The 23,642-nt window shown below is 51.1% G+C and overlaps 2 protein-coding genes across 2 annotated transcripts; both read right to left on the bottom strand.

The window, feature by feature from the left end:
• Positions 1-8,512: 8,512 nt before the first annotated feature.
• Positions 8,513-9,389, bottom strand: LOC123074682 (uncharacterized). The gene has a single exon (XM_044497459.1). The coding sequence runs from the start codon at positions 9,281-9,283 to the stop codon at positions 8,732-8,734; it is 552 nt and encodes a 183-aa protein (XP_044353394.1). The 5' UTR covers positions 9,284-9,389; the 3' UTR covers positions 8,513-8,731.
• A 7,502-nt stretch (positions 9,390-16,891) lies between these two features.
• Positions 16,892-21,460, bottom strand: LOC123078951 (65-kDa microtubule-associated protein 3). The gene is made up of 13 exons (XM_044501608.1): positions 21,226-21,460; positions 20,952-21,033; positions 20,647-20,853; positions 19,664-19,912; positions 19,337-19,546; positions 19,093-19,248; positions 18,831-18,990; positions 18,571-18,722; positions 18,374-18,461; positions 18,182-18,255; positions 18,016-18,090; positions 17,702-17,936; positions 16,892-17,611 (listed from the first exon to the last, which is right to left on the bottom strand). The coding sequence occupies exons 2-13, from the start codon at positions 21,018-21,020 to the stop codon at positions 17,214-17,216; spliced, it is 2,073 nt and encodes a 690-aa protein (XP_044357543.1). The 5' UTR covers positions 21,021-21,033; positions 21,226-21,460; the 3' UTR covers positions 16,892-17,213.
• Between the last annotated feature and the right edge of the window lie 2,182 nt (positions 21,461-23,642).

Below are 23,642 nucleotides of genomic sequence, written 5' to 3' on the forward strand. Positions count from 1 at the left end.
CGATGTCATCGCCGTCGGCACGCTACCTCTGCATCTACCCACGGGATTAGTTTTAAACCTCAATAATTGTTATTTAGTGCCAGCTTTGAGCATGAACATTGTATCTGGATCTCGTTTAATTCAAGATGGCTACTCATTTAAATCCGAGAATAATGGTTGTTCTATTTATTTGAGAGATATGTTTTATGGTCATGCCCCGCTGGTCAATGGTTTATTTTTGATGAATCTCGAACGTGATGTTACACATGTTCATAGTGTGAATACCAAAAGATGTAAAGTTGATAACGATAGTCCCACATGTTGGAAATATGCCCTAGAGGCAATAATAAATGGTTATTATTATATTTCTTTGTTCATGGTAATTGTCTATTATTCATGCTATAATTGTATTGTCCGGAAATCGTAATACATGTGTGAATACATAGACCACAACCTGTCCCTAGTAAGCCTCTAGTTGACTAGCTCGTTGATCAACAGATAGTCATGGTTTCCTGACTATGGACATTGGATGTCATTGATAACGGGATCACATCATTAGGAGAATGATGTGATGGACAAGACCCAACTTAAGCATAGCATAAAAGATCGTGTAGTTTCGTTTGCTAGAGCTTTTCCAATGTCAAGTATCTTTTCCTTAGACCATGAGATCGTGCAACTCCTGGATACCGTAGGAGTGCTTTGGGTGTGCCAAACGTCACAACGTAACTGGGTGACTATAAAGGTGCATTACGGGTATCTCCGAAAGTGTCTGTTGGGTTGGCACGGATCGAGACTGGGATTTGTCACTCCGTGTGACGGAGAGGTATCTCTGGGCCCACTCGGTAATGCATCATCATAATGAGCTCAATGTGACTAAGGCGTTAGTCACGGGATCATGCATTGCGGTACGAGTAAAGAGACTTGCCGGTAACGAGATTGAACTAGGTATTAGGATACCGACGATCGAATCTCGGGCAAGTAACATACCGATTGACAAAGGGAATTGCATACGGATTGATTGAATCCTCGACACCGTGGTTCATCCGATGAGATCATCGTGGAGCATGTGGGAGCCAACATGGGTATCCAGATCCCGCTGTTGGTTATTGACCGGAGAGGCGTCTCGGTCATGTCTGCATGTCTCCCGAACCCGTAGGGTCTACACACTTAAGGTCCGGTGACGCTAGGGTTGTAGAGATATATGTATGCGGAAACCCGAAAGTTGTTCGGAGTCCCGGATGAGATCCCGGACGTCACGAGGAGTTCCGGAATGGTCCGGAGGTAAAGATTTATATATGGGAAGTCTTATTTTGGTCGCCGGAAAAGTTTCGCACTTTATCGGTATTGTACCGGGAGTGCCGAAAGGGGTCCGGGGGTCCACCAAGGGGGTCCACCAGCCTCGGGGGGGCACATGGGCTGTAAGGGGTGCGCCTTGGCCTATATGGGCCAAGGGCACCAGCCCCAAGAGGCCCATGCGCAAGAGATAAGAAAAAAGGGAGAGTCCTAAAGGGGGAAGGCACCTCCGAGGTGCCTTGGGGGGGAAGGACTCCCCCCTGGCCGCACCCTTCCTTGGAGGAAGGGGCAAGGCTGCGCCCCCCCCCCTCTCCCTTGGCCCTATATATAGTGGGGGGAAGGGAGGGCAGCAATATCCAAGCCTTGGGCGCCTCCCTCCTCCCATGCAACACCTCTCTCTCTCGCAGAAGCTTGCGAAGCCCTGCCGGAGAGCCGCTACATCCACCACCACGCCGTCGTGCTGTTGGATCTCCATCAACCTCTCCTCCCCCCTTGCTGGATCAAGAAGGAGGAGACGTCGCTGCACCGTACGTGTGTTGAACGCGGAGGTGCCGTACGTTCGGCACTCAGTCATCGGTGATTTGGATCACGGCGAGTACGACTCCGTCATCCACGTTCATTGGAACGCTTCCGCTCGCGATCTACAAGGGTATGTAGATGCACTCCCTTCCCCTCGTTGCTAGTAGACTCCATAGATGCATCTTGGTGAGCGTAGGAAAATTTTAAATTATGCTACGATTCCCAACACCACATACTTGTGGCACTGCCGCCTTGGTCACATTGGTGTCAAGCGCATGAAGAAACTCCATGCAGATGGACTTTTTGAGTCTCTTGATTAGGAATCATTTGACACGTGCGAACCATGCCTCATGGGTAAGATGACCAAGACTCCGTTCTCCGGAACAATGGAGCGAGCAACCAACTTATTGGAAATCATACATACCGATGTGTGTGGTCCAATGAGTGTTGAGGCTCGCGGAGGATATCGTTATGTTCTCACTCTCACTGATGACTTAAGTAGATATGGGTATGTCTACCTAATGAAACACAAGTCTGAAACCTTTGAAAAGTTCAAGGAATTTCAGAGTGAAGTTGAGAATCAACGTGACAGGAAAATAAAATTCTTACGATCAGATCGTGGTGGAGAATATTTAAGTCACGAATTTGGTACACACTTAAGGAAATGTGGAATAGTTTCACAACTCACGCCGCCTGGAACACCTCAGAGAAATGGTGTGTCCGAACGTCGTAATCGCACTCTATTGGATATGGTGCGATCTATGATGTCTCTTACCGATTTACCGCTCTCATTTTGGGGCTATGCTTTAGAGACTGCCGCATTCACTTTAAATAGGGCTCCATCGAAATCCGTTGAGACGACACCGTATGAATTATGGTTTGGGAAGAAACCTAAGCTGTCGTTTCTAAAAGTTTGGGGATGCGATGCTTATGTCAAGAAACTACAACCTGAAAAGCTCGAACCCAATTCGGAAAATGCGTCTTCATAGGATACCCTAAGGAAACTATTGGGTATACCTTCTACCTCAGATCCGAAGGCAAGATCTTCGTTGCCAAGAACGGGTCCTTTCTAGAGAAGGAGTTTCTCTCGAAAGAATTGAGTGGGAGGAAAGTGGAACTTGATGAGGTGATAGTCACCCCTTCCGAACCGGAAAATAGCGCAGCGCGGGAAAATGTTCCTGTGGTGCCTACACCGACTGGGGAGGAAGTTAATGATGATGATCATGAAGCTTCGGATCAAGTTACTGAACTTCGTAGGTCCACAAGGACACGTTCCGCACCAGAGTGGTACGGCAACCCTGTCCTGGAAATCATGTTGTTAGACAACGGTGAACCTTCGAACTATGAAGAAGCGATGGCGGGCCCGGATTCCGACAAATGGCTAGAAGCCATGAAATCCGAGATAGAATCCATGTATGAAAACAAAGTATGGACTTTGACTAACTTGCCCGATGAGCGGCGAGCCATAGAAAACAAATGGATCTTTAAGAAGAAGACGGACGCAGATGGTAATGTGACCATCTACAAAGCTCGACTTGTCGCTAAGGGTTATCGACAAGTTCAAGGGGTTGACTACGATGAGACTTTCTCACCCGTAGCGAAGCTGAAGTCCGTCTGAATCATGTTAGCAATTGCCGCATACTATGATTATGAGATATGGTAGATGGACGTCAAAACGGCATTCCTTAATGGCTTCCTTAAGGAAGAGTTGTATATGATGCAGCCGGAAGGTTTTGTCGATCCTAAGAATTCTAACAAAGTATGCAAGCTCCAGCGCTCAATCTATGGGCTGGTGCAAGCATCTCGGAGTTGGAACATTCGCTTTGATGAGATGATCAAAGCGTTTGGGTTTACACAGACTTATGGAGAAGCCTGTGTTTATAAGAAAGTGAGTGGGAGCTCTGTAGCATTTCTCGTATTATATGTGGATGACATACTATTGATGGGAAATGATATAGAATTCTTGGAAAGTATAAAGGCCTATTTGAATAAGTGCTTTTCAATGAAGGACCTTGGAGAAGCTGCTTATATATTAGGCATCAAGATCTATAGAGATAGATCAAGACGCCTCATTGGTCTTTCACAGAGTACATACCTTGACAAGATATTGAAGAAGTTCAGTATGGATCAGTCCAAGAAGGGGTTCTTGCCTGTATTGCAAGGTGTGCAGTTGAGCACGGCTCAATGCCCGACCACGGCAGAAGATATAGAAAAGATGAGTGTCATCCCCTATGCCTCGGCCATAGGGTCTATTATGTATGCCATGTTGTGTACCAGACCTGATGTAAACCTTGCCGTAAGTTTGGTAGGAAGGTACCAAAGTAATCCCGGCATGGAACACTGGACAGCGGTCAAGAATATCCTGAAGTACCTGAAAAGGACTAAGGATATGTTTCTCGTTTATGGAGGTGACGAAGAGCTCGTCGTAAAGGGTTACATCGACGCTAGCTTCGACACAGATCTGGATGACTCAAAGTCTCAAACCGGATACGTGTATATTTTGAATGGAGGAGCAGTAAGCTGGTGCAGTTGCAAGCAAAGCGTCGTGGCGGGATCTACATGTGAAGCGGAGTACATGGCAGCCTCGGAGGCAGCACAGGAAGCAGTCTGGATGAAGGAGTTCATTACCGACCTAGGGGTGATTCCCAATGCGTCGGGCCCGATGACTCTCTTCTGTGACAACACTGGAGCTATTGCCCTTGCGAAGGAGCCCAGGTTTCACAGGAAGACCAGGCATATCAAGCGTCGCTTCAACTCCATTCGTGAAAGTGTTCAAAATGGAGACATAGATATTTGTAAAGTACATACGGACCTGAATGTAGCAGATCCGTTGACTAAACCTCTCCCTAGGGCAAAACATGATCAACACCAGGACGCAATGGGTGTTCGATTCATCACAATGTAACTAGATTATTAACTCTAGTGCAAGTGGGAGACTGTTGGAAATATGCCCTAGAGGCAATAATAAATGGTTATTATTATATTTCTTTGTTCATGATAATCGTCTATTATTCATGCTATAATTGTATTGTCCGGAAATCGTAATACATGTGTGAATGCATAGACCACAACGTGTCCCTAGTAAGCCTCTAGTTGACTAGCTCGTTGATCAACAGATAGTCATGGTTTCCTGACTATGGACATTGGATGTCATTGATAACGGGATCACATCATTAGGAGAATGATGTGATGGACAAGACCCAATCCTAAGCATAGCATAAAAGATCGTGTAGTTTCGTTTGCTAGAGCTTTTCCAATGTCAAGTATCTTTTCCTTAGACCATGAGATCGTGCAACTCCCGGATACCGTAGGAGTGCTTTGGGTGTGCCAAACGTCACAACGTAACTGGGTGACTATAAAGGTGCACTACGGGTATCTCCGAAAGTGTCTGTTGGGTTGGCACGGATCGAGACTGGGATTTGTCACTCCGTGTGACGGAGAGGTATCTCTGGGCCCACTCGGTAATGCATCATCATAATAAGCTCTATGTGACTAAGGCGTTGGTCACGGGATCATGCATTGCGGTACGAGTAAAGAGACTTGCCGGTAACGAGATTGAATAAGGTATTGGGATACCGACGATCGAATCTCGGGCAAGTAACATACCGATTGACAAAGGGAATTGCATACGGGATTGATTGAATCCTCGACACCGTGGTTCATCCGATGAGATCATCGTGGAACATGTGGGAGCCAACATGGGTATCCAGATCCCGCTGTTGGTTATTGACCGGAGAGGCGTCTCGGTCATGTCTGCATGTCTCCCGAACCCGTAGGGTCTACACACTTAAGGTTCGGTGACGCTAGGGTTGTAGAGATATGTGTATGCGGAAACCCGAAAGTTGTTCGGAGTCCCGGATGAGATCCCGGACATCACGAGAGGTTCCGGAATGGTCCGGAGGTGAAGAATTATATATAGGAAGTCAAGTTTCGGCCACCGGGAAAGTTTCGGGGCTTACCGGTATTGTACCGGGACCACCGGAAGGGTCCCGGGGGTCCACCGGGTGGGGCCACCTATCCCGGAGGGCCCCGTGGGCTGAAAGTGGAAGGGAACCAGCCCTTAGTGGGCTGGGGCGCCCCCCTTGGGCCTCCCCCCATGCGCCTAGGGTTGGGAACCCTAGGGTGGGGGGGGTTTCCCCTTGCCTTGGGGGGCAAGGCAACCCCTTCCCCCCTTTGGCCGCCGCCCCCCCCCCCCTTGAGATCCCATCTCTAGGGCCGGCGCCCCCCCCCAGGGGGCCTATATAAAGGGGGGAGGGCAGCAACCTACAGCCTTGGGCGCCTCCCTCTCCCCCTGCTACACCTCTCCGTCTCGCAGAAGCTCGGCGAAGCCCTGCTGGAGACCCCACTACATCCACCACCACGCCGTCGTGCTGTTGGATCTCCATCAACCTCTCCTTCCCCCTTGCTGGATCAAGAAGGAGGAGACGTCGCTGCACCGTACGTGTGTTGAACGCGGAGGTGCCGTCCGTTCGGCACTCGATCATCGGTGATTTGGATCACGGCAAGTACGACTCCGTCATCCACGTTCATTGGAACGCTTCCGCTCGCGATCTACAAGGGTATGTAGATGCACTCCCTTCCCCTCGTTGCTAGTATACTCCATAGATGCATCTTGGTGAGCGTAGGAAAATTTTAAATTATGCTACGATTCCCAACAATCATATCTAACAATAAACTCATTTTTTGAAAGACTGGAAAAAGGAAATATGAATACATACATACATACATACATACATACATACATACATACATACATACATACATACATGAATCCTTCATATGAAGAGGGTTCAGTGTATTGTATTGTCGTTGAGCTAAGATAAAGAAAAAAAACTGATTGAAGTTGATAAAAACAGATATAGAGGTTCTATTGACCATGGGCACAAATAGGTTTATGTCCAAAATCTGGGGGATAATATATTATCCTAAGATGTATCTCTAGGAAGTTAATTATAATTAAGAAGCTCGAAGATGTATCCTTAAAATATATGAAATGTGCAATGCACGGGGTTTTAATCAAAATAAAAAAAATTACCAAGAGCCTATCAATTTGGTGATTCGATGGCCCATGTAGAGTTTGACATAACTAGCTAATCAAAACTTGTTCCCTCAGAAATAAAAGCTAATCAAAACTTGTAGCTCTCCGCACGGTTGTCATTTTTTCTTTGTTTGTTGAGGCTGGCGCATTTCTTGCTGTATATAATTTTTTAATCTTTCCTTTCTTTCAAGAAACAACACGGAAATAATCCTGTGATGAAAAAGAAATATGCAATAACTAAATGTCCTCTTTGAAAAGATGATGGAGAAATACATAACTTTTGTTCTTTCAAAAGAACATGAAAGAAATACGCATGGAACTACATACGCATTTGCCCATGGAAATCACCAACGAAATCGTCAAGTTCTATTAGAGCAACTTCAATCCAGAAATCCATTTTGTCTGTTTGGGTTATCCGGACAAAAAAGATGGTCCAACGGGGCGGTCCAAACGGACATAGCGTCTGCCTGTTGTCCATTTGTTGTCCATCTTGATCCAAATTGAGCCCAAATTTGAGTCACAAATGGGTCCGCGATGGATAAAAGCGGATGCTCCTGTCGCCCGCTCGTGTCCGCCCTAGACCCAAATATCAGCGACCGCGTACGAGCGAATACCGATGCACCGGCAAGACCACATGCACAGGCCGCCGCCACACTCGCCGACGAGGCCACCTGCGCAGGCCGCCGCCGCGAACCAGCGAGGCCACCGGCGCTGGCCGCCGCCTCCCGTTCTAAGCCTCGTCGACGGCGTCCTCGACTTCGAAGGCGACCTCCCGCATCGCCCGCGGCCACAGCAGCAGCAGTTCATTGGCTGGGCGTGGCGAGCTCAGGGAGGGAGGCCCGAGCGCGGCGAGTGGGGCGGCGGGCTCGGGGCTGCATGGCGAGCGAGGCGGCGAGCTCGGGGCGGGAGCGGGGTGGCAAGCTCGTGGCCGGGCGAGGCGAGCACGGACCGGGCGCGGCGAGCTCGGGGGAGGGAGGGGCGGCGAGCTCGGGGCGGGAGCGGGGCGGCGAGCTCGGGGCCGGGCGCGGCGAGCTCGAGACGGGAGTGGGGCGGCGAGCTCGGGGCGGACGCGGCGAGCTCGGGACGGGAGTGGGGCGGTGAGCTCGGGGCGGGAGCGGGGCGGCGAGCTCGGGATGGGAGTGGGGCGGCGAGCTCGGCGCGGGCGCGACAAGCTCGGGACGGGAGTGGGGCGGTGAGCTCGGGGCGGGCGCGGCGGGCGCGGCGAGTGGGGCGGCGAGCTGCGGCACGAGCCGCGGCCGTGGCGGGGCGGGAGGAAAGTTGCATCTCCACGCCGACAACCTTGCGTGTCCGCTTTTTTGTCTTGTGCGTTGGTTTCATCCACGGGCAGCCCCTGTCCGCCTCCGCTAGGCGGACGGCCGACCGAAACGGATAAAATGCGGACAAAATCCATATCCGTTTGGGTCACTGTGTTGAAGTTGCTCTTAACATTCCAATGAAAGTTGTTGGCTGGGCTGCCCAGGTTCAACCGGAGGCAGCTCCGGCTTTCTATATATGTATGAATCCTTTCGACAAAGAAATAGAAAAAAAAAAAGATCGCTCGTCGTTGTTGAGTTATAACAAAGGAAATTTGAAGTTTATATTAAGAAAACAAAAGCAGAAATGGAATTATACTAGTGTCGCCCATGGGTAAGTGAGAATTGCTCGATCTCCTTGACTCACTGATAAAAAAATGATGGATCTCCTTGATTCATTAATCACTTGCCCACCATATTTTTTGGGTTCAATTGCCCTTTCATCGCTCAAAAATACATGAAAAAGAGGCAGCAAATTTACACATGGTCAAAAAAGGGGGGGGGGGGGGGGGGGGGGGGGGGGGGAAAGAATACGAGAGAAGGCCTTTGCCATCTCTCGGTTTGTTAGATGGCCACTTGACTTGTAGCATTAGCATGCTTGTGCGGCGTAGCTCTCCTCCTGTATGGTCTCCAACGTCGGTCGCCGCCTCGACAAGCGACCGCCGCTTATCCGTTGCTTGAGCTCCCCGATCTCCGCCGCAGCCGCCTCGTCGTCCACGGCCATCTCATCCAACCGCGGCGCCCTGACCGCCTCGGCGGCAACGGAAGCCGCCTCGGGCGGCGCCACGACGATGGCCGCCACCTTGGCCGAGGCTGGCCTCCGGGCGTGAGCCTCCCTGGCGAAAACGGCGGCCAGGCGCGCCACGTCGGCGGGCGCGGCCTTGGAGCCGAGCCGCTTCATGGGGAAGGCGGCGTAGACGCCCCCGAGCTCGAGGTCGTCGTCAGCCGCGAGCGCCTCGATCCGGCGCCCGGCCTGCAGCGCGCGCGCGTCGGTCAGGAAATGGCCCGGCGCCTCGAGCATGAGCTCCGCCGCCGTCGCCGGGGGCCTGACCAGCCTGAGCCCGCCGTCGGGGAGCACGACCCTGGCGCCCTTGGCCGCCCCGGGGATCCTGGCCAGCGTGCAGGACGCGAAGTTCCCCATGCCGAAGAGAGGCCGGAGATAGGATAAAGGCGATAAGCTTGAAGACAGAGTGCGAGGAATGAGAGTTGGTGTGTGTGTGTGTGGCTGCGCTGCCTGGGATGCGTTGCGCGGGAGATATATACTGGAGGAAACGCGTGCGATGGACGATGGATGTGACGACGGTGGCGTGTGGTGGGTGGGTGCGAGGAGCGAGAGGAACGGACGAAAGGTGAGCTGAGTGAGGAGTGGGGTGGTGGTGGCCAGGTGGGTTGGCGTCGTCGTCCAGGAGGATTTGCGCGTGGGCCCGACCGACCACGGGCACTGGACGGGAGTTCGTTCGTTCGGCTTCGGTTGGGCTCCCTCCCTCCCTCGCCGGTGGGGGACGAGAAAGAAACCTATGCCATTACCCTGTAAAATCCACTTGTTGATCAGTGATAATCCTGGATAATCGCCCACGTTATCCCGCGTGAAATCCACTTGTTGATCAGTTACATATTACGATCACGACCAGCTAGCAAAAACCCACTTGCTGATGAGTGACATATTACGACCAACTAGCGAAAATCCACTCGCTGATCAGTTAGAGCAACTCCAGCGGGCCGACGTCCGTTTGGGTCGGCCACCCGCCCGGCATCCGCCCAGTTATGCATTTGGGTCGGCAGTGCGCCCAACGCGCCGACCTATTTCATGTCCGTATTCAACTTTTAAATAAAAAGAGCCCGCGGCCGATCATGCCGGCGGCCTTGTCTCATGCCGGCTCCATGCCAGCGCCGGCATACAATGCCGGCTTCAGAAAATATCACCACAGTTCATGCTGACGCACTCGCCAGCCGGCCGGCACACATGCCAGCACACAGAAAAGGTGGGACTTGAGTTCGACCACACCATCGCGGCTCCCGTGGTCATGCCGGCACACCTGCCGGCATACGAAAAGATGGTCCTCGCCGCCATAGATCACTCGTCGTCGAACTTGAGCATGTCGGCCTGCATCTTCTCGAACCACGGCCTCTTCCTTGGCGACACGGTGTTGAGATCCACCTTCATGATCTCCACCCCGGTCATCATGCTCGCAAGAGCCACTTCTTTCGCCTTCGTCTTGGCGTTGGCGGCCTCGATCTCTAGCATCTTAGCTTGCTTCTCCGCCTCGAGCTCGAACATCTTGGCTTGCTTCTCGGCGTCAAGATCAAGCCTCCTCCTTTGGATCTCCATGAAAGCATCCATTTGCTCCGCCTTGAAACGCCGGCGCTCCTCCTCCCTTGAGTCATTCTTATTCATCATGCCGTCCACGCTTGCGATCAAGGCGTTGGTGGCCGCATCTCGCTTGTCCTCCTTCTTGGAGTTGGTCTTCCCCCGCGGCCGTGCCGGCTCGCCCTCCCCAACATCCTCCACGGCTTTCTTCCCCCCACGTGCCTTGAGTGCGGCATATTGTGCCTTGAACTTCTCTTCGTCCTTGATGACCCGATAGCAATGGGAAAGGTTGAAGCACTTGCCATTGTGTTGAACCTTGAATGCGTCCAAAGCTTGAAATGCCTACAAAATGTTTCCATGCAAGCATATGTGCAAGTGATAGCAAATGAAGACGTAAAACGATGATCTTGATGACACAAAAGAGGGCGGCTTGCTTGCTATCATACCATGTCTTGCATGCCGATGCCGCTCACGGGGCGGGCCTTGACGCTCTCAAGGGTGGCGCAAAACTTGTTGCACTTTTGTTGGATCACCCTCCATCGCTTGGAAATTGAGACCCACCCGCGGGTGCTCACAAATTGGTAAGGTGGAAACTTCTTGCGCTCATGAAACTCTCGGTGCACACGAGTCCAAAAGGTCGAATGCTTTTGCTCGGCGCCCGTCTTTGGGTCTTGTCCAATGTCTCGTCAACACTCGCAAAGAAGCTTGTCCTCGGCAGCTGTGTACGCCTTCGTGCGCTTGCTCTTGCGCTTCAGCTTAGGACCGGCGACTTGGTTGGCGAGCTCGTCCTCGAACAAAGGCTCCACTTCGATGTCGCACTCGTCCTCTTCCTCTAGCCCATAGTCGTCCGGGAACTCGTGGTCGAGGGGGAAGCCGTACAGGTCGATGCCGACCTGATCACGCATGAAGGCCGCCTGATCGGGATCATAGCCAGCGGCCGGCGTGAACGCCCCGCGGCCGTCCTGACTTTGTGTCTCGTCGGGATCGTAGCCAGAGCCCGGTGCACCACCCTCGAAGATGAGGTTTTGCATGTAGTCCTCGTCGACGGTGGACGGCATTTCCTCGAACAGGTTACGGGCGTCCGGGAGCTTGCCGGCCGGCGTCTGCCGCGCGCGTTTCCTCGTGCCGCCGGAAGACGAGCCACCGACCACCGGGGTGGCATTGAGGTCGATGGGCGCGGGCGTGGAAGGCGCGACCACGTTCACGTCGGGTGAGCACTCCCCGGAGAGGCGGGAGGCCTGCGGGTAGACGTGGAAGCCGGGGACCGGGTTGCAAGCCGACACGCGGGGTGAATCGGGCAGCACCATTCGAGGAAACGCCGACGAGCCGGTGCTGGCCGTGGCGACGGCGGCTTGGACGAGGCTATGCTGGCTAGGGTTTACCCCTAGCATGTAGAGCGCATCCCTCGTTGCCGCCGCGACGCGAGCGTTGGTGAACTCCTGCTGCGCGGCGGCGACGGCGGCGGCCGGCGCGGCGGCCTCATCCCTCGCGTCCGCGGCGTGCTTCCGGCCCTTCCTCTTGGCCGACTCCCTTGCCCGCTGTTCGGGCGTCAGCGCCTTCTTCGGCTTGGTCGCGGCGGCGGTCTTGCGCGGGGCACGAGGCTTGTCTTTCCCGGAGGGGGCGACGGCGCCAGACGAGGCGAGGGAGGCGAGGCCGGCAGCGGCGTCGAGGTCGAGGTCGATGGCGTCCTCCATGGCTGGTTGGGGGCGGGGGTGCGCGCGGGCGGGAGTGTTTTTGGGGAAAATGGGGGGAAATGGCGGTGGCTGCCACCGACCGGCGGGCCCGGAGAGAGGAGTAGGCGCGCGCGCGTCCATCTCATGTCCGCGCCGACACAAATCCGACTCAAAATTGGGCCGGGAATGGGTCGCCCACGGACAAAAACGGACGCGCGTCCGTTTGGGTCGGCGCGTTGGGCCGCCACTTTTGTCCGCGCCGACCCAAACGGACGCGGACGGACGAAATGGGTCACCCCATTGGAGTTGCTCTTAGAAAGAAACCTACATCCCGGTGGCTGCGCGTGCTATACAATACAAGATGATCAGGCGCCTGGCAGTGTGATCGGTGATCGACGTCTTCTGTTCGTGTCCTCCGCTCGACTTTGAGTTTGAGATCGACATGGTGGTTTCGACTTTTCGTTGGAAAGACAAAGTCACAAGACAGGGTGGTTCCGACAAGGTGGCTGCGAGTTGCGGGCGGCGGTGCTGCGGCGTGGGCTCCGCACCAGGAAGCTGGGGTGGCGGCCCCAGGGGCTCTCGACGGTGGTGCCGCCGCTACGGCTGCGGGGGCAGCGTGGTGGCAGCCCGTGGTGCCTGCTCGCGGCGGATCGGGGCGTCCCCTGCTCAGATCTGGTCCGGCAAGGCTGGTGGTGGCCTGGGCGCTCGCTGGCGGCCTTGCTCGTCCGGCGTGATGCTGGGACGTCGTCGGTGCTGCGGGCGTGGTGGATCTGGAGGTGGTTCAGATCGATGGCTGGAGGTGTTGCTGGGGGCGTGGGCGGCGGGCGGCCTCTGGCCTAGAGGGGCCAGATCCGGAATTTGGCGGCCGGAGGCCCGGAGGTGGGTCGGCCGGCGACTGTCTGCAGTCAGGTTGCGTGGTGGCTCCTTGCCGGGATGGTGGTCCACGGTGGCATGGTCGGGGCACGGCCTTCGGGTTGCTCTGGCTTGCGCGCTGGCGGCGCTTCGGCTGGTTCTTGGGCGGTGTAGCAGGTGGCGTCTGCTGCTCCGGTTTGGTGGTGGTGTGTTGGAGACGCCGTCTCCGGCATAGGTGCTCGGCTCCCTGACAAAAGTCATGCTCGACTTCGGTCTGGGCTGGTGGCGAATGATGCCTTCTGGTGTGATTTTGCCTTGTTGGAGGCGCCATCAAGGGGATCCGACACCTCTCCCTGCTTCGAGTTCTTGTCTCCCGGTGAAAACCGTGTGTAATGGTGACGTCATTGGTGTCATTACTTTGTTGGAAGCATTGCCTTGGGGTCAAGTCGGATGCCGGGAGCACTTGGTAGTGGTGGTGTGGTGGATCTGAAGCGGGCAGCGTATTGGTATGCTTGGAGCCGTTGGTGGTGCATCCGTCTAGAGCCGGTCGTTGGTCGGCAGGAGTGTGGCAGGAGCTCCCCTCGGTGGCATGTCCATCGGAGGCGATGGTGGTGGCTCTTGGAGCTCACACGACATGCTTGCAGCGTCATGCGAGTCAGGTTGGGCGCCCTCTCTAGGATCAGAGAGGCACATGTTCGCTCCTCTTTCGTTGGATATGTCGTTTCTCTCCGACGACGGTGATGTCGCCTTACATGCTCGTGGCGGTCTTTTTTGGCCTTTAGGCGTTTTCTGTATGTCCTGTTCTGCTTGAGCCTAGGTGTGGTGTGCTTTTTGTAAAGGTTTTAGTTTGGTTTCCCTTAATTAACCGAGCATCGGTTTCTTTACCGCTTCTTCTAATCAATCAAATACGCAGTTCTCCTGCGTCTATTTCAAAAAAAACAAGGCACGGTCACGGTCTGGTCCATCGAGCGGCAGCGTTTCCAGTTTGATTGTAAAGGTCTTGACTTTTGGCTGGATTTCTGGAGCACTGGCTTGAATGTTGCAAGCTGCCTGCCTACCTGCCTACTGGACAAGTTATGCAGCTGGCATAAAAAATCAAATGCCTTTCGATAGATGAAGGCAAATCATCGACATCATAATCGCCCCACGCAAATATTCAAGAAACCATAAATGTATCTCGATGATTTGCCGAGAACACATACGGTGAGACGGAGAGATATGCAAGCGGATAGTCCATGAACGAGTATTATATTTGAAGTCAACCTACGTTGCAATATTTGATTTAACTTCATATTATGCTAAAAAAAAATTAACACAGTACAGACGCAAGAGCTCATATACACGCGCATACACTCACCCCTATGAACACACCCACGCACACTCTATCCCTATGGGCGCCTCCGAATGACTGAGCCGGCATATCATCTTGAAATTTACGAAGTCACAGTAGGCACCTCGTCGTCGACGGGAACGTCTCCTTCCACTGAATGCTTTACAAAGTCACCGTAGGCACCTCGTCGTCGACGGGAACGTCTCCTCTCACTGAATGCGCATCACCAATCCAGGAATAAATGCGAACACCAGGACTTGAACCCTAATGGGCTGGGGATACCACAGTCCCTCTAACCATCCAACCACAGGTTGATTCGAGCTGACATTTTTTTTTTGCGGGAGCATATAGTGTTGACTTTCGATGTATCATTGGATTTCTCTGAAAACATTCTTTCATATATATTTTTATATTTTGTATATATATAAGCTATGATTAAAATTGTACAGAAGATTATAAAATTTTAAACAGCCTACATCTCTAGGCAGAGATGACTATTAGTTGTTGGCAGGTACGATCAAGTTTCATCTGGAACTTACGTTCTGCCCTGACGTCACCTGGTGGTATGCTTGTGCCTACACTGTGTTCATTGGCGCGTGACATGCTAGCTACTCCCTTTGTAACTTTTTGTCAAGAAAGTCTTATATTAAATTAGGGAGGGAGTACAGGTTAATCACTCAGGATGAGTGGCTCTCTTTCTACAAGACGATGTTGGGTCGATCTTGCATCTATCTATAGTGCATGCCGGCAACGACACTGACCGCCCAAATGGTTCTCCGACCATAATAACATGCGATGCAAGTGGTGCGTGAAGTCGGGGAGGTCCTTGGGTCCAAGAACGGCCGCCAAGAGGTACGGCATCTCCTGGCACCCCTGTCCCCCTATGTTACCACCGACGAAGTGAAACCTGAACCTCACCACCGACGAGTACTATCTCACTCCTTTGAAAGAAATCCGTTTCGCACACAAAATACTCTCTTGAAATTCTTTTGTTTTCTCATCAAGGAGTCAAGGACCATAGGAATACAAGCTGTAACCAACTTTCTGGCGATCTACAGATGCACTCTCGAGACCCCTCCTCACTGGATGAAGACCCGAGACCAAGAGTGGCTTCTACGCCCAAGTCAGTCAGTTAGCTTTAAGTAAGCAGTACGTGGCAGGGCAGGTCAGTCATTGCTCTACTGCAGTAGGGCAGGGAGCACGAACTCGACCCTCCAGACCGTCAGTACAGGGAACACGCAAACGGAAAGAAGAGAGAAAATCTTTCAGCTGTCAGACGGCACGGACAGTGACAGTGGGTGTGAAACCAGCTACTAGGAGGTCGTTCAAGGGCTACAGAAACCGACCGGGGGGACCTCGACCGCGCAGCAGCTTGACACCGACTCCGTGGCCAGGCGTGGCTCGCTTGACCGACTCCTCCGAATCAAAAATCCCATGACCCAAATGATATGCTAGCAGTAGTAACATGTGTGCTCCTACGTACCTACAGAATACTAGTGTCTTCTGCAACTTGCAGAGGCGAATCGATGCGCCGGAATTGATGTCACGGGCGAAGCTGCCGGGAAGGGATCGCGATCCCGGCGGCTGCTGCAACTTGCGGAGAGCTAGCGCATGACCCCGTGGCCTGGCACATGCAGTGCCACTCCTGTGCCTGTGTGTGCGCGTTGTTGCGCGGGTGGCGCGCCGTGTGGACTTGACGGGGCCGGACGGCCGGGGCGGGCGCCCTCGGCGTGGGCGGGAGCGTGCACGGCGCCGGTACGTGTGTCCGGAATGGCCAAGCCCGCGGGACGCTGGCTTCCGGTGGTTGGTTGCGGGGGCTAATTATGGGCCGGAGACGTGTCCGCGTCACGCGACGCTGGCCCCTCCGTACTCGGTGTCTCCGTTGTACTCGCCATCCGCCGGTGCTGGGCTGCTGTAGTGCTGTTGCTACGTACGCCTTGAGTTGGAGGGCCGCTGTCTATCAGTGGCCATCGCCATCGTGTAGCCACCGTGCAGCGCGATGGTTGGCCAGAGAGTTGGGAGTGCGAATGGTTGGCCAGAGAGTCGGGAGTGCGAATGCTTGGCCTCGGTCGCAGGCCTGGTTCGTGGCCTGCGCACTCAGTTTTAAGTAAGTGCTACGACTTTGGTGCGCGGCTGCTGTCCAGGAAAAACAGCTACTCCCTCCGTTTCGAATTACTTATTACAAAAATGGATGTATCTAGAAACCTGTGGCTGTTAACTGTGCTAGCAGCGCCAGATTTGTGGAGCATTTTGTACGCAGCCATCTGTCGATGTTCTCGTGGTGGGAAATCTGTTCTGGGTCGATGGTGCCATTATAAAAACTGACGGCAACGCATCCTGACTGAACTATGCGCTGGGCCATGACACATGAGCACATCTCCACTACCGTAGCTTGCACTTCCAGAAACAAATCCACCACCATAACTTCCAAGATTCTGATCCTTGATACGAAGTTCGGTACACCCATGACCACGAGGATTAAAAACAGTGCCTAGCAGATTCAGGATGATTCAGTGCCGAGTAAGAAACACATCACATGAGGATTAAAAACAGTGCCAATCAGATTTAGGATGATTCAGTGCCGAGTAAGAAACACATCATCACTTGAGGATTAAAAACAGTGCAGATCTACATTAATCAAACAGATTCAAGATGATTCAGAGCCGAGAAAGAAACCTATACATATTAATTATATCTAACCAATGGCAGTGCTGAAGGGAAGCTGCTGAAGTGCAAGCTTCCTTTGCTGAGTATGGAAACAATCAAATGTGGCAGGGGAACAATCAGAACAGCACTGGGCGACTGTCGTCGACCAACAAAGGCAGCAGCTAGTGTCTCACAGTAACAGCCGTCAGGTTTCCAACTTTCACCTACGCAGAGAGTGGAGATCTTGACATGTCTCAGCAGCTTAAACAACTTCTCTTGACAAATAGACGGCCAACCGCCTTTCTTCGAAGGAATACTCGATCGCCTCCGGCAATGTTGGCTCTGGTTTCTCGTAGACAAGGGAGACAGGAGCAGCCGTGACCTTGTTAGCCACAGCTGGCGTCATTGCCAACTGCATCGGAGCCGCCACGGTCATCGGGGTCTTCAGGTTCAGTGCTGCTCCAAATGTCTTGGGGTTGGGGGTCCGGTTCTCGTCCTCGGTGTCGTTGGTGACAGAGCGCGCAGGAGTGGAGGGGACACTGCTTGGCGGCGGCATGATCTGCGCAAAAGGCTTGCGAGGTGTCTCGGTTTCACGCAAGGCAGTGGCATTGAAAGATAGCTTCTTGATGGGAAGATCGCCAATGTCCAAGCCTCTGCTGGCTGAAATTGTTGTTCACATGCATCAGAGGTTTATGAAGAGAAGAAATTGAGACCTGCAGTACATGAAACCTCCTGATAGGGGATGCTTACCAGGGGACAAATGGGCAATGTCTTCAGTTCTCTTGGCAGCACGAACATTCTTGGAATGCAGTATGTCTGTTTTGGGTGCTTGCATCGTGGCTCCACCCATGGACACCCTGCGGTTTACACCACCCATCGAGTGTCTAGGCGCCTTCTTTATGCTTTGAGGCTTGGATGGACTTGGCTTTGAACCGTAGAGAGCTTCCTGCTCAGCTTTGAGTTGATCGTGGAGCTTCTTCTGATCCTGCAGTTATTCAAACTATTGACTAAAATGCAAAACAGATGCCGTAACGAATTCAGATAGCAATGCAACTGCACAGTACCCTTTGTCTCTTCTTCTCTTGTTCTTTCTCCTGGCGAACAATCATGTATTCATCCAGCATTGAGAGAAGGCGTACCTGCAAAATAGTTCATGAATATATGAATAAACCTCAAGGAAGAAGGAAAAAAAACACCATTTAAAAATGAAGTATCAGTAAATGGACATACACCATCATATGTGAACTCTTTTCCTCTTTCATTCTCCCAAGCAATGATTTTTGTGGTCAAAACGTCTACCATTCCTGCCCAAGGTGAAGAAAATGTAAATCAGATGAAGTGATAACAGAAAAAATAAGGAGTTATAACTGGACATATATAACTGGACAAGGAGTTATAACAGATCTCATTCGGCAAGAATACCCGGAATCTTGTTAACCAAAATGCGAGCTTTCTCAGCCCTCTTGAGCGTCAGATGTGCCCCCTTCCCAGCATTGTAACGGTTATCATCCTAAATATTCCAGGTAGAAATCATTAGTAGCAAATAAAAGGAAACAACAATTATCCAAAAAACAAACATGCGAAGCGCAACTGAATATTAAATTGGCCATCATCCATACTTTGTTGTAATCTTCCAGCCAGGCTTCCTCCTCACATGCATTCAGAAATCTTTCGACCTTCTCAAGAATATCCTTTCGACTGAAAGCTTCATCTTTCACTGTTGCAATGTGAGCCTCAATTTGTTCCAGCACCAATGCAGGATCAATAGCTCCTGTAGAGTAAAGGGCAAACGTGGATGAGGTGGTTTGCCTGATGATTTGCAGGCATGGAGCACACCTTACTAAACACAAGATATCAAGAAGGCGGCAGATGAATTTACCCGACTCAATAGCCTCAATGTTAAATTCATCTGAATATCCTTCCTCGCCAATTAGATGCGCGCGTCTTCTGTGCTCCTCCAGTTCTGATTTCTTTTTCAAAACAAGGTCCTTCATTTTGCTTCCTTTCAATTGCTCAAGCCTTAAAACCTCAGCTTCCACCTACATTATGAGCATAATCTATGAATATTTCCTGTCTCAATAGGAACAGATAGCAATAGCAGCTGTAACATGAGAGGAATCTTTGCAGGAATAGTGACTCACATAGCTGAGGAAGTCGATCGACAGGGTGTTGGGTTCCGTTATTTCATGCTCCGAGGCAGCAATATTGCACGTTACATTCTGGAACATCTGCTGCTCTTCAATTGGTGTATCCATAAGATTCCATAGTTCTAGCATTGTCGATGCAAAGTCTTGAAGCTGAGAGGTTCATGTCACCACAGTTAAGGATTGAGTTCAGGTATGCAACACATATTTCAAACTGTAAAATGGTACAGAAAATGCTGACCTTTTGCATCCTCTGAATTTTTATTTCACGAAGTCTATCCACAGCCAATGCTAGTCTCTCGATTGTAGTGTTGCTCAGGTTCTTTGATCCTTCAGCTTCGTCCAGGCTAGGGTGCACCTCATGCACTGTTTGTTTGAAGTCAATGCCAAGCACCTCACATAAGGAATGTAATGTGTTCAAATGATCCATCACTTGCTTTAATCTTTCCCTCTGTCAGAAACACAAAGACATAGTGAGATTTATATGAGCACTGAACAAAAAGAGCACTGCTATACATGGATAGAGTATGACTGGTGAAAGAATTTGATTGGCAGGAGTGATGATGACCTTCTCTTTCTGAAGGGATTCTAGCTCCTTCGTTAACTCCTCAAACTTTCTTAACGACAGATCAGACTGATCCACAGGAGTTTTAAATGGCACAAAGTCTGAAGGCCTGATTTCGGATGAGATTTTCTTAATTTCCTCGAGGACATGAACGAACTGGTTCCATCTTTCAACCTTTTTAGTCCGCATCTCCTCTAAATATGGGATAATTGCATTCAACTCCTCCCTTAAACCATGCAACTTCTGGTTTGACTACAAAATAACAGAACAAGAAAACATCAGTTACAGCCTGAATTCCAACAGAAAGTTTAAGGTATTATGTACAGCAGTTCAACAGTGTGTTGTATGTACATCGAATTGAACCTTTTTGAGTACCATGAATTTTTCTCGATAAAGGACATTTTTATTGACTCAAAATATAGCATCAAGCGGATACTAAGCATGATGAGCAAAGCCCGGCCTCTTCATAACTAAGGTGCACACAGCCAAACAAAAACAAACTATGAGTGCCATGCACATACAGTGAATTCAATAGTCATCACATAACCCAAACAGTAGTATTCTAGTTACAATGGCTGTAGAATAGTTGAAATGTAGGGAACTGTATGCTTATTGGCTCAACTCAAAGTGAAGGGGGAAATGAAGTTGTATTTGCATATTTCCGGGTATATACTAACACATTAGTAAGAACGGTAATGAAATAGTTGGTGAATGGTGATGGCCTGTTACTGTCAATTGCTTCCTCTATCAAACGGAGTGTTGGACACATTGTCCCTTCCAGCAGTAATCCTATTTGATTTATTTCATCTTAGCTAATTAGAGGGTTCAAAACAAAGTGCAGTTTTCAGATTGCTGCTAAATTCCCCTTCCATCATCTATCCATAGTTACCACTGTTCTCCTTCTTTTCTTTTCATTTGCTAGGAATAATTAGCACTGTTCGATATGACAGCATACTACACTAGTGGAGGTGGAGCCAGGAACAAACCTGCCTGACGTGAACCGGTGGCTCGCCTATGGCCGAGCAGATGCCGGCGACCTCAGCCTCGGCCTCGGCGATGGACTGCCGCAGCTGAGCCCTGCAGCGGTTGGCCTGGTCGACCTTCCTCCTGTAGACATCGAGGCACTCCTGCTCAAGCTCCAGCAGCGTCTTGTCCCGCACCGTGTCGGGCTCGCCGACCTCATCCCAGATCACCTGAAACCGGAAACATCTCTCAGTCCCTGGAGGCAGCCGCGGGGGGAACAACCACAAACAGCGCAGCAAACACCGCGGATCGGGAGGCGGCGGCGTACGTTGAGCTCGAGGAGAAGCGAATCGCACGGGTGGAGCTGCTGCTGGTGGTCTCTCACCGCGCTACCCATCGCCAGGAGCAATCTGCAAGGTGGGTCAAAGATCAAATCCGACGCCGTGGCAGGGAAACTACGGCCGCGCGTAGCAGACCGGGGAGACGGAATCACCGGTGGACCTAGGGTTTCCGCCTCACTCACGGGGAGCGAGTGTGCGGGCAGATCCAGCCCGAGGAAACCGCGGGCGAGGCTCTAACGGCCCGGGTGGTTCGGGGCTTACCTCTCGGCGCGGTATCGGCGAGCCGGCGGTGGGAGCGCCCGGTGGTGGCCGCCGGAGGGGTCGGGGTCGCGCGGCTGGGTCCTGGGATGTGAGCGAGAGAGCGGAGGGGGATGAGTGGGGGAGGGAGAGTGATTTGAAATGGTTTGAAACAGACAGGGGAGAGGGAGGGGGCAAGAAGAGTGGAGAGGAGTGCGGGGATCGGAATGGAAAAATCGGAAGGATTCAACGGAGGGAGGGGGACAGCCGCAGAGAGACGTTAGCGGAGGTCTTTATTACGCAGGCTCCGGAGGGATCGCATCCAGGGGCCTCCGTTTTGAATTCGACGGCCGGGATGGGAGGCTCAGCCGGCCGTTTGGGCCGGGGGGGGGGGGGGGGGTGTGGGGGGCGACCTTGCCAGGTCGGCTGCCGATTGGGTACGTGCGCCGGGAGCGGTGACGGATGGAGCCCACTCCTGGGTTGCCACGTGTGGACCGCGGAGCTGACTAGTTGCTTCTTTGTGACAGCAGTTTGCGAGGAGCAAGAGTTAATGTTTTGTCACAGTATCACTTTTTTTTTGCGTAGAGTTAATGCTTTGTTACTACAAAAATGCACCAAATCAGCAACAGGGTTGTTTCTTTTGCTGCCAAAAATGACGAGCCAGAATTTGGTAAGAATGCACAAACGTGCAACACAGCCAAAAAGTTGGAGGGAGATGGTGAATCGAATTTGGTAAATGAAAAAAAATGTACTTTTCCATTCTAAATTAATTGAAGTTCTAGCCTTTCATCAAATTAAAATTCTTTGAATTTGATATGATCGGAATTAGTTTGCAATGGAGAAGGTAGCCTATGATGCCAGGTTTTTTATTATAAAGGGTGGATTTTATTGATTCATAATGTCGCATTAATAAAATACAAGCATCATGAGTAAACACCCGACCTCTGCATAATTAGGATGTACACAACCAGCATCAACTTGCACACACACAGAAGAAAAACGCAACTCCGAAAGACTTGTTGAAGCGAACTCAAGCATGAATCCACCATCAACATCAACCACTACGGATGAGAGCACCCGGAATGAGAAAAGTGTTTCAACGATGATGTCTCCAAGAAGGAAACGACACATGAGTGCTGCCATCGCTAAATCCATCCATGGAGGCTAGATCTTTTCGTAATGGAGAATAAGAGCTTGACTTTGCTAATGGAAAATTTTACTAGCATTTGTCCAATATTCAGAATATGAAATGCCATTGAGTTTTATGTTAGGGTTAATTACCATGTGTTAATTATTTAAACCATCCTTAAGGATCCGTTGGGCGGTTGCTAATTTGGCAACTGCTGTCCTCTCTTGGTGAAGAGCCACATTATATTGGTGTCCCTTATAATTGTATATAAAGATTGGGAGAGAGTTTATTACCACTCTACTGATTTCACACATTCCTTCGGCCACACCTCTCGTCAACCACTTGTCTCTATGGGATTGCTATATGTCATAATCATATCTATTATTTTTGTATTATTCATGGGTATTTGTCATCATTTATGCAAAGTTTTGAATTTTATCTAACCAAATATTAATAAAGTATCCAACATCAGTTTATGTTTTCTAGGATGCGTCTCGTCACCTGCATTGGCTTCTTTTTTCCTTTGCATATGTGGCTCATATGGGCCTCGTTGAGGTAATGCATGCTGAAAAGCATGTTTTGTTGCATGCATATAAGATGGCTGCATTTGGAAAGCAACTTTACTCTGGCGTTTGGTGGCCTGCAATGGCTGGGCTGATGCATAGGCACGGTGTTTAGTTGCATATACTAGACGTGATTAAGAGTTAACAGCTATACCTCACACACAGAGTAATACTTGTAGGGTAACACGGCAGAAAATAAAAATAATTCGTACTAGAACACGCCTAGGACCATTATAAAGAAGCATACAAGGTTTGATCTGATCATTACCGACTCGTAGCGCAGCGGAAGGAGAGTTAGTGCAGATCCGCGCAGCTAGGATTTTACAACCTCCCAACCGCGAGGATGTTCTCCCTTGAATAGTCCCTCGGATAACCCTCCGGAAGGCCCTTCATATGTCCATTTTGCATCATGTTTTCCTATTGTTATTTATAGTGTTTTTATGCAATATAATACTTTGGGGAGTAATTCTAATGCCTTTTCTCTCATAATATGCAAGGTTTACCCAAAAGAGGGAGAATACCGGCAATTGGAATTCTGGACTTGAAAAAGCTATGTGAGAGATACCTATTCTGCACATCTCCAAATGAGCTGAAATTTTACGGAGAATTATTTTGGAATATATAATAGATATTGGAGAAAAGAACTATCAGAGGGGGCTACCCAGGTGCCCACAAGGCACCAGGGCCCGCCACCCCCTCCAGGCGCGTCCTGGTGGGTAGTGCGGGCCCTGGCCTACCTTCAGTGCCCA

Source organism: Triticum aestivum, chromosome 3D (genome assembly GCF_018294505.1).
Source record: "Triticum aestivum cultivar Chinese Spring chromosome 3D, IWGSC CS RefSeq v2.1, whole genome shotgun sequence".
NCBI lineage: Eukaryota > Viridiplantae > Streptophyta > Magnoliopsida > Poales > Poaceae > Triticum > Triticum aestivum.

Excerpts from the sequence above, each read along its gene's own strand:
- LOC123074682 (XM_044497459.1), bottom strand. The coding sequence starts at position 9,283 with ATGGGGAACTTCGCGTCCTGCACGCTGGCCAGGATCCCCGGGGCGGCC.
- LOC123078951 (XM_044501608.1), bottom strand. The coding sequence starts at position 21,020 with ATGGGTAGCGCGGTGAGAGACCACCAGCAGCAGCTCCACCCGTGCGAT. Across the intron at positions 20,854-20,951 it reads CGCTTCTCCTCGAGCTCAAC|GTGATCTGGGATGAGGTCGG; the intron begins GTACGCCGCCGC and ends TTCCGGTTTCAG. Across the intron at positions 18,723-18,830 it reads CATTGAGGCTATTGAGTCGG|GAGCTATTGATCCTGCATTG; the intron begins GTAAATTCATCT and ends TTTACTCTACAG.